This window comes from Acomys russatus, chromosome 26 (genome assembly GCF_903995435.1).
Source record: "Acomys russatus chromosome 26, mAcoRus1.1, whole genome shotgun sequence".
In the NCBI taxonomy this organism is placed as follows: domain Eukaryota; kingdom Metazoa; phylum Chordata; class Mammalia; order Rodentia; family Muridae; genus Acomys; species Acomys russatus.
This window is the reverse complement of record NC_067162.1, coordinates 38,838,404-38,850,749: the sequence shown is the minus strand read 5'-3', so window position 1 is coordinate 38,850,749 and position 12,346 is coordinate 38,838,404. Positions and strand designations below refer to the sequence as shown.

Here is a 12,346-nt window from a genome sequence, read left to right as displayed (position 1 = left end):
TTTCCTGGGCAGGAGCTTAAAAATAATATGTGGTAATTCTGAAGGCTGAACACAGATGAGTTTAATGACATCTGAGTTAGGCCTACATGTGGCAAGTCTTCTTAGGATTTAAATAAACTGTGTGTGGTACACAGGGAGGACTTTCCTCAGGAGACACAGTATCAGAGGAGAGGTCTCTGTATCTGGTCCTCAGATGGATGCTGTCAACCCATCTCTGTCATGGAAAGAATTCACATCTGCATCCTTGGGTTTATAAGTAAGAACCAGCGGAAAGGGTTAAAGAGAGGCTCAACCCTTAGGGTGCTGAGAAAAATGCAGGGGTGTGACCTCTTAGAAGGAGGGTGCTTGGAGAATTCTGCATTTAGGGGATTGTGAATATTGCTCCTAACCTATTCTTTTGCCACTAGCCAGACTGATGAGTGCCATGGTTGGAGGCCTAGCTGATTGCTGGCAGGCAAAGAGTGTCATCGGCCTGAAGAAAAGTAGGAATCTGGGCAGGGCTCCGTGACAATACCTTTCAGTCAAATGCGGCCTTGCCCTATGTCTGGTTTCTGACACTGGGACCCCATGGGTTTGTAATTAATTTGCAAGGCTATTCTAGAACTGTCAAGAAGGACCTGAAGAAGGATGGGTTTGGTTCAAGGAGGAGAGGAGAATGTGGTACAGAGACGGGGAAGGGGACACAATACTGCATGGAATGGGATTGGCACTTAATTCCAAGTATAACAGTGATCAACAGCTTCTTAGCTTGGCTGACTGCAGACAAACACGACACGCACTGGACTACGGCATTTGTTCACTGGGGCACGGAAGAGTTCTCACGGTGGCCATCCACCTGCTGGGGCTCTGAGGTCTGCTTTACTGGATGAAGGGCATCCTCTCCTTGTTTTCGCTGTCACCTTCGTGGTCCTCCTCCTCCTCCCCTGCCTCGCTGGTCTCCGTGCTGTCATTGGCCATCTGGAATTCAACAGAGGTCATGGTGCTAGATGCAGGTCGTGTACCCACACCCTCACTGTCTTTGAGCATCATGGGACCAACCTCTTCCAGAGTGGCCACACCCATAGGAGAAAGCATCTCAGGGGAATCCTTCTAGCTCCTTTGCTGACACCTGCTAAGTCCCTGACACTTCCTTTAACATCCCTTAATAGCTCTGGAGATGATGTCACTGGGTCCATCCAGAATGTCATGATGCCCTAGATTCAGCTTGGCTTCATGCTGTCTTCCCCTCAATTCTAGTTTTCCACCTAGAAAGGGCTGTGACATCTTTTCTATACCCTTTCTTTACTGTCACTTTCTTCCTTTGGGGGGTCAGAGTAAAACTATGCCCAGAAAACTAGAACAAGAACTCAACAGAAGCAGAGTCATGGCGGCATCTTATTCCCAGTCATCCTCTGCCTTCTTGGAAATGAGGTCTGGCTTGCTGGATAAAGTCTTTTGGGTCTTAGTTTGATGGGTTATGCCCCTTGGTCAAGCTGGCCTAACCCCAGCCCAAGCACCAACAGAGTTTCATGGGTCCACGGAGACAGACAGTGCCTCTACATAGAAAGCCAGTGCTGAGTATTTTGCTTAAGTACAAGAGTTAGTTAGGGCAGCTCCAGAACCTTCTATGCATGGGGCTCAAAGAGACCTAGTCCTGTAGGGCACAGTGTATGAGAGTCCTGGGACCCTAGTCCTTTCTCCCTAACCTCATGCCATCATTTCCCCAACAGTCCTGTTACCTCGTAGTTTAAAAACTATATCCACAGGCCGAGCGTGGTGGTGCATGCCTTTAATCCCAGCACTCGGGAGGCAGAGGCAGGCGGATCGCTGTGAGTTCGAGGCCAGCCTGGTCTACAAAGTGAGTCCAGGATGGCCAAGGCTACACAGAGAAACCCTGTCTCGAAAAACCAAAAAACAAAACAAAACAAAACAAAAAAACCCAAACTATATCCACATTGTGAACAGCAGGCTTAAGTGTCACAAAAGTACGTCTTCCTTTAACTGTCTTGTATGGAGTGAAATGTCCATCGCACATGAGCCATGTTATGGCCACAGAAGACAAGGATCTGTTTCTGGAAATATACACTTGGACCAAGAGCTATGCATCATTTTAGGTTTTTTTTTCCCCCCTCAAAAATGACAAATAATGCTGCAAGACTAGTGTCTTAGTAGAGAAACTTAGAGCAACAACAAACTCTTTAGCTTACCCAGAACTTAGGATGGCTAGGCGTGCTCAGTGACTGCCTTTCTAACTCACCCAGAAGGACCTGTCAATCTCTAGTTCATAAACAGGACCAAAGATGGTGTGCGAAGCAACTTTCCCACCTTGCAAATGGACTGAGCCCCAGGCTTTGAATGCATGCAGCCTGAGAGCCTGTGCCTTAAGGGCCACACCGTATGCTACCCCTCCCCCAAAGCAGTTAGATGGGGGAACAGGTAAATCTGATGTGCTGTTTTCTTGTGGACTGCCTGGATATGAGGGTTTCATCCGGATAAAAAAAGCTAGTGAATTCAACAGAAGCACCAGGAAGCATAGTGCAGGCAGCGGGCACCATATTCTGTTGGGCACAGGCATGTGCATGCTACCTTCCCATTGGTGGCAGCCTAGGGATAGCTACTGTAAATGGTCTTTTTCTATCCATTCCTGTTTGTCCTCACTCAGCAGTTTCCTGTCTTCCTCCACTTTCACCTCAGTGCGTGGGTCTTGGGTGTTGAGCTGGGTAGTTTCCTCTGCATTTCACTTACCAGAGGAGTCGGGGTCTTTTCCACGTCGAGAATTAGCTTCCCGATGTTTCCTCGGTCATGGATGCGCTGCATAGCCTCCTTTACCTGAGACACAAGGTGAGACATTAGTGAGATCTGGCTCCTGCATAACGGGCCTGAAGAAATCAATCCGCCGGCCTTCCACCAGAGGGCGCTGCAGCTCAAACAGTGGTTCAGCCAGCAACCTTTCTGTGGCGCAAATACTTGCCTTTTGTCACCCATACACGTTGACTGGCCCCGTAAGTCTTCTGGGTCTGAAAAATGGGTGTTACAGTTTTCACAAAGAGAGGGTAAATATATATATTTAAAAGCCAGAGTGGTCAGAAGGAGTGTTAAAAAAAATAAGAGTATTTGTGAGAGTCATTTAAGTCCTGTCTTCTGAAGTGTTACATAATTCTGATTCACAATTTGGGTAAATAAACCCAGTTACTAAGACTGAAGCGTATTTGCAATATCCCCAAAATGAAACTCCTTTCCCCAGCAAGTGAGACCCATGAATGTCCCTGGGCGGGGGCGGGGTAGGGGACGATGGCCAGGTAAGGAACCCTCTGTGAAAGCTGTAATACACAATCCTGTTTGTTCTGAGCCTTTCCTTCTGCTGCGGTGCAGAAAGTGAACTGCAGGGGGCGCTGTGGGGATTAATGAAGAAGACACCGAGCCACGTACGCCCTCCACATCTCAAGTGACATCTAAATGGGAACGCAACATTTCTTGCCTCACAAAAGTCAATTTATAAAAATTCATAATAGGTTGAGTCTAAATATTTTTTGTAAAGTCTCACAATTTAAAATATTCTTGTTCCTTCAGCCCACGAGTGTTCAGTAATGTTGTTTCAAGGCTAGATGCTATGGCATTAGAAAAAAAAAAAATTAGAAAATCAGACATAGTTAACTGCATGTGAGGAACTCAGCCTGTGGCTGATGGAGAAGTGTTTGCTTATTTGAAAATAAAAGTCTTCTATTCATTTGGATCCAAACTCACAGAACCATTAAAATATTTGTGTTCAAATTGTTTCCCCCCCCCCCCCCCCCAGGACTTTAGAGACACAATTCCATTTACGGGAGAAAAACATAAAAGATAATGACTGCACTGCATTTAGTGGCAAAACACTGAAACAGCTTATATGTCACAGTAAAGGGATGGGTAAATAAACAATGGCTTTTACATTCATCTACCGAACGGAAATGTTGCATAGCTGTTAAGGAAAAGAAAGATATATGCCACTAATTATGAAGGAGACACGGCAGGATTGAACGCTTTTGTAATCTTGCTAAATGAGAAAACCGAGAGGAGTAGTTTTTATTTACATCTCCATAAAAATGTAGGTATTCTAAAATAACTAGGAAAGCTTGCAGGTGTACCTTGAAAGTTAGGTGGGGGTGGGGGGAGGACATTTTGACTCCATTTGTCCAGTGTAAATAATGTTATGTGGTAACACGCTGTCAAATCAACATTTAATATAAATTCAAGGCATCTTTCTAATGCAGGTTTTTTTGTTTGTTTGTTTTGTTGTTTTGTTGTTTTTTGTTTTTTGTTTTGGTGTGAAACAATCTCTTTTTTTGTAGACTGATAGTGTCATGTGATTGTTAATTTTTTTTTTTTTTTTTTTTACTCCTAAAAACAAATCATTTGATTCCCTGCATCCATGAGGGCTGCCCTGTGGAATCCCTTCATGACAGACAGAAGACACGACACATTCCATTCTATAGCCAGTAAGGAACTGAGACCCTCATCCCCTCTGAGGATCTGAATCTTGCCAAGACCCCCCCCCAACCCCCCTCCGCCCAGAGAACTTAGAGGCAGATACTTCTTCAGTCAACCCTTGAAAGGAGACCATACCCCGCATGACATGTTGACTGTAGCCTGTGGGAGCCAAAGGACCCAGTTACGTCATACCCAGATCTTGGCACCCTATCCTGAGCTTATGAAATTACAAATGCTTTGAAAGTTCACTGTTTTTTGTGTGCGTGTGGGAGCCGCTAATGAAATAATAAATATTTAACAGACTCCTGCCTTGCAAGATACGTATAGTGAGTGCCCATTTTAAGGATAAGTATCCTGAGGCTAAAGAGCATAAGGAATTCATACAGAGATTACTTGATAACAGGAACGGAAGTATGGCTCAGAATCAGGTTGGGTAGAGCTCAAATCCAGCACTTCCCCCCTCAGTTTTACCTAGAGTTGACTGTTTCACTTGAGGTCTCCCACAATGCTCCTTTCGGGTGTCAGGAACACTGGTACCCTCTGTGTCCTAGGCAAATGCTCTACCTCAGCCCCTTGATGGTGGGTTCTGGTAAAGTACTGGACCACTGCCCCAGTCACTCTGTCACATCCTAGGCAAGCTGTACTGCTAAGCTCCATCTCCTCACTGGTGAATTCTGACCAAGCACACTACTATGGAGCTATGTTCCTAGATCTTTCCTGATGGTTTCTAGCAAAGCACTCTGATGCTGAGCCAAACCTCCAGCCCCCTACTGACAAACTGTAGACAGCTGTTGTACCACTGAGCCATGTCCCTAGTCCCTCCCTGGTGGATTCTAGTCAAATGCTCTATCACTGAGCCCCACCCCCTGCCTACTTTTTACTTTCTATTTTGAGACGGGGTTTCACTAAGTTTCCCAGGGTAGCCTGGGATTTAGTCTGTAGTCCAAGTGGACAACGAGTTTGTAATCCTCCTGTCTCAGCCAGAACTGCCAGGATGACAGGAAGCAGTTAGGCACACTTTACACTGTTTCTGTACTACACTGGAGCCCAGGAAAATGCAGGGAGCTGGGTTTTTTTTTTCACTAGTTAAAGTGGCTCATGCTGCTTGAGGCACTGGGAGAAGCCCTCTGCAGGGTTGCCTTTAATCTCCATATTTTTGGAAATTTCTCTCTGAAATGAAACACTGCCTTGAAGTTCTGTCTACAGAAAATGGATAAAGGGATGGGAGTAAGCTCCAGAGGTCATTTAATTACCCCCACCCCAGTCATGCTGTTAGACTCTCCACGCTTTTTACAGGATGCTCCTGGAGTTGTGCGGGAGCCCCACTGACAGAGGCTTAGAAAGAAGGAGACAACTCGGTTTGATCAATTCTTTATCAGGCACAGTGTGTAGCATTTTGCACGTGTGGAGCTATTTCATCCACATGCTGAGCTTCTTGAGGGAATGTTTGCAACAGCTTTTCACAGACCAGAATGAAACATAAGGAGGGAGCCTCTGAGAGGTTTGCCTCTGGCTTGTCACTCAGAAGGGAGAAGCGAGTTGGAGGCGTGAATGCAGGCTGCTTCTTCCTGGGACTCTGGGAAAAAGCCATTACAGGGCTGTGCTGGCTACACAACCCAGGACTGCCCTCTGCTGATATCTCTGAATGGTAAAGTCTGAACACAGAGTTTGTTACCAATTTATCAGCTTACAAAAGGGCCCAGAATAGGTGACGTTCTCCGGATATTTGATAGCACCTGAGGAGACCTGTCTTCGGCATTTACCAGAAGGCCTTTCCTAATGCACCTTTCTGTTTGAAACCAAAACTGCATAAAAAAGGAAGAGTCTTGTAGGCTTGCATTGTTCAATCCAGTAGCTACAGGTCACCTCTTACAAGAGCACTCGAATGTGGAATTAACTGCTACTTATGGTTACTGGAAATTTTAAAACCAGACTTCAAAGGTTTAGTAGTTATAAAGTCTCCAGAGTGCAAAATAGGGGCTGGAGGGATGGCTCAGTGGTTAAGAGCTCATACTGGTTTTGCAGAGGACTAGAGTTTGGTTCCTGGCACCCATATCGAATATTGGGTGGCTCACAGCTACCTGTAACTCCAACCCCAGGGGATTCATTGGTCCTTTCTTGCCTCCATGGTAGTCTGCACTCACACTGGGCAAGCATGTATGTTTGCATGCTTGCATCATGCATGCGAGCACGGGCACATTTAACAAAATTTTACAAAAATCCTCTTTAAAACTGCAAAAAAACAAAAACAAAAACAAAACAAAACAAAACCCAACAACAACAACAACAACAACAACAACAACAACAACAACAAAAACCCAAAAAATAAAACCAAAACCAACCAACCAACCAAACAAACAAACCAGTAAAATATCTTATCAGGGCTTGTAGACAATGTTTAAAGGTTATCTTCTGGTCCTTTTCTGGATGTGACTAGTGGAATATTTCAAGGCTTCACAGGTGGCTTGCCATGTGTACCACTCTGCCCTTGACTGCATGCCCCCAAAGCAATGTCTGTTATCCTTCCCTCAGTTCTTGCACCCTTTACCCCACAGCTTAAGAACCTCAGTAGGCTGTCTGTTGTGCCTCTGTATGCTCCAGGTCACTTCCTGGAGCTCCCCAGTCCTGGGACTAGCTCAGCTGGCAGTACAGCTGTGAGCTCTTCCGGGCGTTTGTTCTGTGCACAGTATGCCTGGTTGTCACAATCTGTAGGATCCTGGGAAGTCTGGCTGGGCGATAACATCAGCATCATCCCTGGACTTGTGGCAGGGACATCAGCCTTTATATTGTAAGCCAACAGAACCACACCGTCTGTGTTTCAACACAAACGTCAAGCAAGCTACAAACACGACAAAAGGTTTTCTGATTAGGCACACGAAGAAATGTAAAAAAGTAGCCAAGGAGGTTGATTTTGATAATGTATTTTACTGAATATATCTGTCTTACTTAGCTTTACCTGTCAACATCCTTGTGTCATTTGTGGAGGAATGCTAAGTGAATGTATCACCCATCATAAAGCGCTGTTTAGCCAATCAGTTGGGCAGAAGGACAGGAAGTGGAAGGCGGGACTTCCTGGAGGAGAGGAGAAAAGTTTGCGGGTTGGAGAGGGAAGGGTTTTTTGGATGGTTGGAGGAGGATGGTAGAAACTGGACGCGCAGCCAAGGGGTCATAGTGGCAAGTGTTTGGAATATATGTACGTTATAAGGTTTAGAGTAGTTTGTTTAGTTTACTAGTAGATTAGAATCAGTTCCGACTCTGTCCCGCGAAGTGCTGGCAGCTTTAAAGTATGTTTCAGTCTCTCTGTATCAGTTATTTGCTTTGTAGGCCGAACGGATGCAAAATACTGTAACAATCACTTGAGAAGGGAATCTCAAGAGAGGGGTTGCCCAGAACAGATAGATTTACCCCTGGCCATGTCTGTGGGGGATTATTTTGTTAATTGAGATAGGAATGCCCAGACCACTGTGGGTGGCACCATTCCCTGAAAAGGTGACCCTGGCTTGTTTGTATAAGAGAGCTAGGAAAACATTGGTCTATAAACTGTTCACCACACAGTGTTCCCTCCATGGTTTCTCCTCCAAGTTCCCGCTCTGCTTTCCTCCAGTGATGGACTCTGACCTGTGAATGGAAGTAAACTCTTTTCTCCTCTAAGTTTGATTTTGGACATGATATTTGTCCCACTGGCAGACTATAACTGTGACACTATCTAAAGCTCTCTCATTTCAATATATTCTCAACAAGATAATTAAGTTCATGATGTGTGTTTGTTCTGTGTTTTTAGGAATTTGGGATACACTGTAAGCTTACAGACTATCAAAAGTCAGACTAGCCCCTCTTCAAATATCCAGAGTCCTCACATGGCTCATAGGCAGCTTGGGGTGCCTACTGGAGCCCCTCCCCCCAGTGCAAAAGAAAGTCAGTATGCAGAATGAATGACAAATAAATCAACAAGTGGCTATGTGGAACGGTTGAGATGCTATGTGGCTGAGCTTCACCCAGTGGGTTTCCATCCTGCGTCTACCCCACTTCCCAGAGTTGGGCAGCTGTGTCTTGGTGGCCTGCTCAGTGCTTTCCGGGTGGCCTCGAGAAGTCTGTTCCTAATCAGAACTGTTCTTCCATACCCCTCATGGGAGACAACAGCTTCTGCTAGCTGTTAGGCCATCCAGATGCGTTTCAGCAGCTTCGGGATTTCCCAGGGCCGGACATTCTGGAAGTTCTCAGGCCATATCTACTGGCACTAGTTCCCCACCCGCACAGTAGGAGGCAGGGAATCTGAGCCACGCTGCTTAGACTCCTCAGCTTGTATCCTAAAGTCAGAGGAGCCTTCTCTGACACTGCTGTTCTTCATGAGGCTTACTCAGACGGCGACGGAGGTAGATAGTGGCAGGGGTGACTGGCTCTGTGTCTACTTGGTAATGCTGGCTGATGTCCTTGTGTTTTGTCTTCCTCATATGTCAACGTGTGTGTGTGTGTGTGTGTGTGTGTGTGTGTGCACGCGCGCCCGCGTGCGCATGTGGGTATATGCACAGGAATGCTGTGCCCTTGGAGACCAGAAGAGGGCGCTGCATGCCCCTGGAGTTGGGGTTATAAGTAGTTGTGATCCTACATGGTTACTGGGAACCAAAACTCAGGTCTGGAAGAGCAGCAAATGCTTTTAATTGCTGAACCATCTCTCCAGCCCTTTCTCCTCTTTGAAGGAACCTCAGTTTCCCCTGTTAAAAAAAATTAAGACAAAGAAAAAGATTCCATGACCTCCTCAAAAACATATATACTCAAAAAGGAGAGAGTGATGTTAGGTTATGAAGAAAATATGGCAGTGGGAGGGGCAACCTGCTTATCTAGTGTGAAAGGGAAGGACAGTGGACTTCCTCAGCGTCCCTGTCACCCCACCCCACCATTCCCTACTTACTATCTACCATTCCTATGAGGACCCCAGACTACCCTGCAAAGCCTCAGGACCTCAGTTGGAATCCAGACTCCTGCATTTGTGATATGGCACCATTGCCCAATGTGCCTGAAATGCCTTTCCCCCTGTGAAGTGTAGGGAAAGTTGTGCATGCATTTGCTCTCCCTGACATAGCAAATTACTTCTAGCATAGTACCCAAAGCACGGATTTATTTTCCTACTGCTCTGGGGGCATGAATCTGAGGTGGGTCACACTGGTCCAAAATCAAGATAGGTACAAGGCCATGTTTCTCTCTAGAAGTTTCCAGCTCCTAGAAGCCTGCGTCCCGTTGCCATTAGGTCCCTGATACCATCTTCAAAGTGTAGAAATTCCTCATCTCTCCAACTTTCGCCCCCTTGTCTCTGACTTTTAAGGACACATGTAGTTACTTGGCTCCCACAAGATAATCCAGGATAACTTACCCATCTCAAGAATCTCAAGATTCTTTCCCCCGCTTTGAGACAGGGTGCCTCTGTGTAACCTTGGCTGTCCTGCTTTGTAGACCAGGCTGGCCCCAAACTCACAGAGCTCTGCCTGCCTCTACCTCCCCAAGTGCTAGGATTTAAGGCATGCACCATCACGACCAGCTCAAGATTCTTAAGTTAGCTTCATCTGCAAAATAGCCTTTGCTTTGTGAGGTCACATGACCCCAGGCTCTGGGGATGAGACTGTAGAGGTCTTTGAGGGAACTCACTCTGTCCATCACAAGGTTAGGGCACTTCACAGAACCATTATGAAGAGTGACAAGGCATGGCACATTAGGAATTTGGCATAGTGACCGGCCCAAACTAATTTCACCTGATGTCTGCTCAGTACCTGGAAGTTCTATACCAAAAGTTATTTTAGGAGGAAATCTGAGGTCTCAGCGCCCTCTACTGGAACTCTGAAAAATAACCAAGCTCTCTCATAGAACCCTAGGATGATTCCTTCCTACCGCCTTTCTTCTTTCATTGTGTGTGTGTGTGTGTGTGTGTGTGTGTGTGTGTGTGTATGTGTGTGTGTGTGTTCACCATGGTGCATAGGTGGAGGTCAGAGGACAACCTGTCCCACTAGGTGCTCTTTTTACACTATGTGGCTCCTAGGGATAGAACCTGGGTGGCCATGCTTGGTGGCAAGTGACTTCCTCTGCGAGTCCAATGGTTTATTAAGTTATGGGCTGTGCCACTCCCACATAAGAGGTGGACTCCAGCTGATATCTGTCTGGTGTCTATATGGAGGTTGCTTCCTGACTACCAGGCCTCCCCTCACTCGATTACAGTCACACTTATTATGAGGGGAATATGTTGTGGGCCCAGAGCATAGGCACTCAAAGACAATCGCTCCCATCAACACACATTTCTCAGCTGGCTTCCAGGTTTCTCTGCTTACTTGCTTTCAGACCATGTGGGGACTTTCTACCTGTCCTAGTGGCCAGGTGAGACTTGAGGGTATAAGAAAAGTGGCCACTCGTGGGCTGGATGCCTCTGCTTATACTCTTGCCTCTGGCCCTACACATGTGACAGTCCAACATGGCTGTGACCCATGGATTATGTAGTGTGACAGAATGGATCTGGTAACTGAGGAACTGAGGACATCAAGGGATAATATGATGATAAAATAACACACATCTAGGGTTGGAGAGATGCCTCAGAGGTTAAGAACACTGGTTAGTTTCCCAGTTCAATTCTCAGTAACCACATGGTGGCTCACAACCATCTATAGTGAGATCTGGTGCCCTCTTCTGGCCTGTTGGCTCACATGCAGGCAGAACACTGTGTAAATAATAAATATACTTTTCTTGACAACTTTGACCTTCATTGTTGAACATCATGGTGAACATCAGTTTCTTCTCCCATCTCCATCCTTAAAATGTGGATCTGAGATGGAATGGGCCACAGAATCTTAGATTCAGGACTAGGATGAGGGGAGGGGAAAAGAGCTCAGAAGGAGGAAGGCCAGTGGCAGGCAGGCACCTTGCATCGTTGGCCTGATGATGCAGAGGGTTTAGGACGAGCAAAGCTATGCCACAGTGCACTGAGAACAACCCTTTGTGGTATTCTGGAACTCTTATCTCTTGCATGTTGCTTCTCAACAGACTCACAGCCAATCAAGACTCTCATTCTCCAAACCCATCCTCTCCATGCAAATTTCCCTACCTGTTACACTCAAGGTTAAAGACAGACCCTCATGGAGGTTGCAGCCTCCTAATAGAGGTTCTCAGAATAATTGATTTAAGACTACTTCATTGCATGCAGGTAGCCTTACTCATGCAGGGTTCCTGGTTTGTTTGTGTAGCCCCTGCACAGCAACCTAGCATAGTTCATCTGCTGCACTTGGTTCATGCTCTGCATGTGGTCCATTGTGTTTAATACTCAGGGTATGACCCACAGGGAAAATTTAATTGGCTCACAGCATGTAGGAGCAGGGGAACTGTGGAGCAATTATGGCTGACTGTGTTTATTTCTATCTACACCAGAACTAGGAGAGATGAACTTTCCAGAAGTCAAGCAAGGCTGACTCACAGATTGCGCCCTTGGTGTTCTGCTTATTCTTAGGATACTGGGCCTCTCATCCATCCTCAGGCCTCTTTGTCCATTCCTCTGCCGTAAGAGACACTGGCAGAAGAGCAGAAGACAAGAGGGACAGCGTGGGCTTCCCCTTGGTCAACCCTGCCTTGGGGCTGATTTCTGGCTGGAGCTAGGTCTCTTTGTAACTGCAGCCATGGCCAGCTCCCAGCTCCCTCTCTGGCACCTGGCGGTGTGACTGTTCTAACAAGCAGAAACATATTTTACAGAGATATTTGTGCCCTTCTCTCGGCTATCACACCAGCGAAACAAAGTACCCCAAGGAATTGAAATGCCCCCATGAATGTCATGGTAGGGGAAGGAACACATTAAATATAGCACCAAGCGGGGGTGGAGATTGTGTCCCAGGAAGGGACTATACACAGTTCTGACAACTAGCCGTATACCTAA

At 46.3% G+C, this 12,346-nt stretch overlaps 1 protein-coding gene across 1 annotated transcript in view; it reads right to left on the bottom strand.

Annotated features, from left to right (window-relative positions):
* Positions 1-459: 459 nt before the first annotated feature.
* Positions 460-12,346, bottom strand: part of Vat1l (vesicle amine transport 1 like) — a 166,621-nt gene continuing 154,734 nt past the window's right edge. The window contains exons 8-9 of the mRNA XM_051169134.1: positions 2,725-2,808; positions 460-957 (exon numbers count right to left, since the gene is read on the bottom strand). Coding sequence (XP_051025091.1) covers positions 859-957; positions 2,725-2,808 — 183 coding nt within the window. The 3' untranslated portion in view covers positions 460-858. The remainder of the gene's footprint in view (positions 958-2,724; positions 2,809-12,346) is intronic.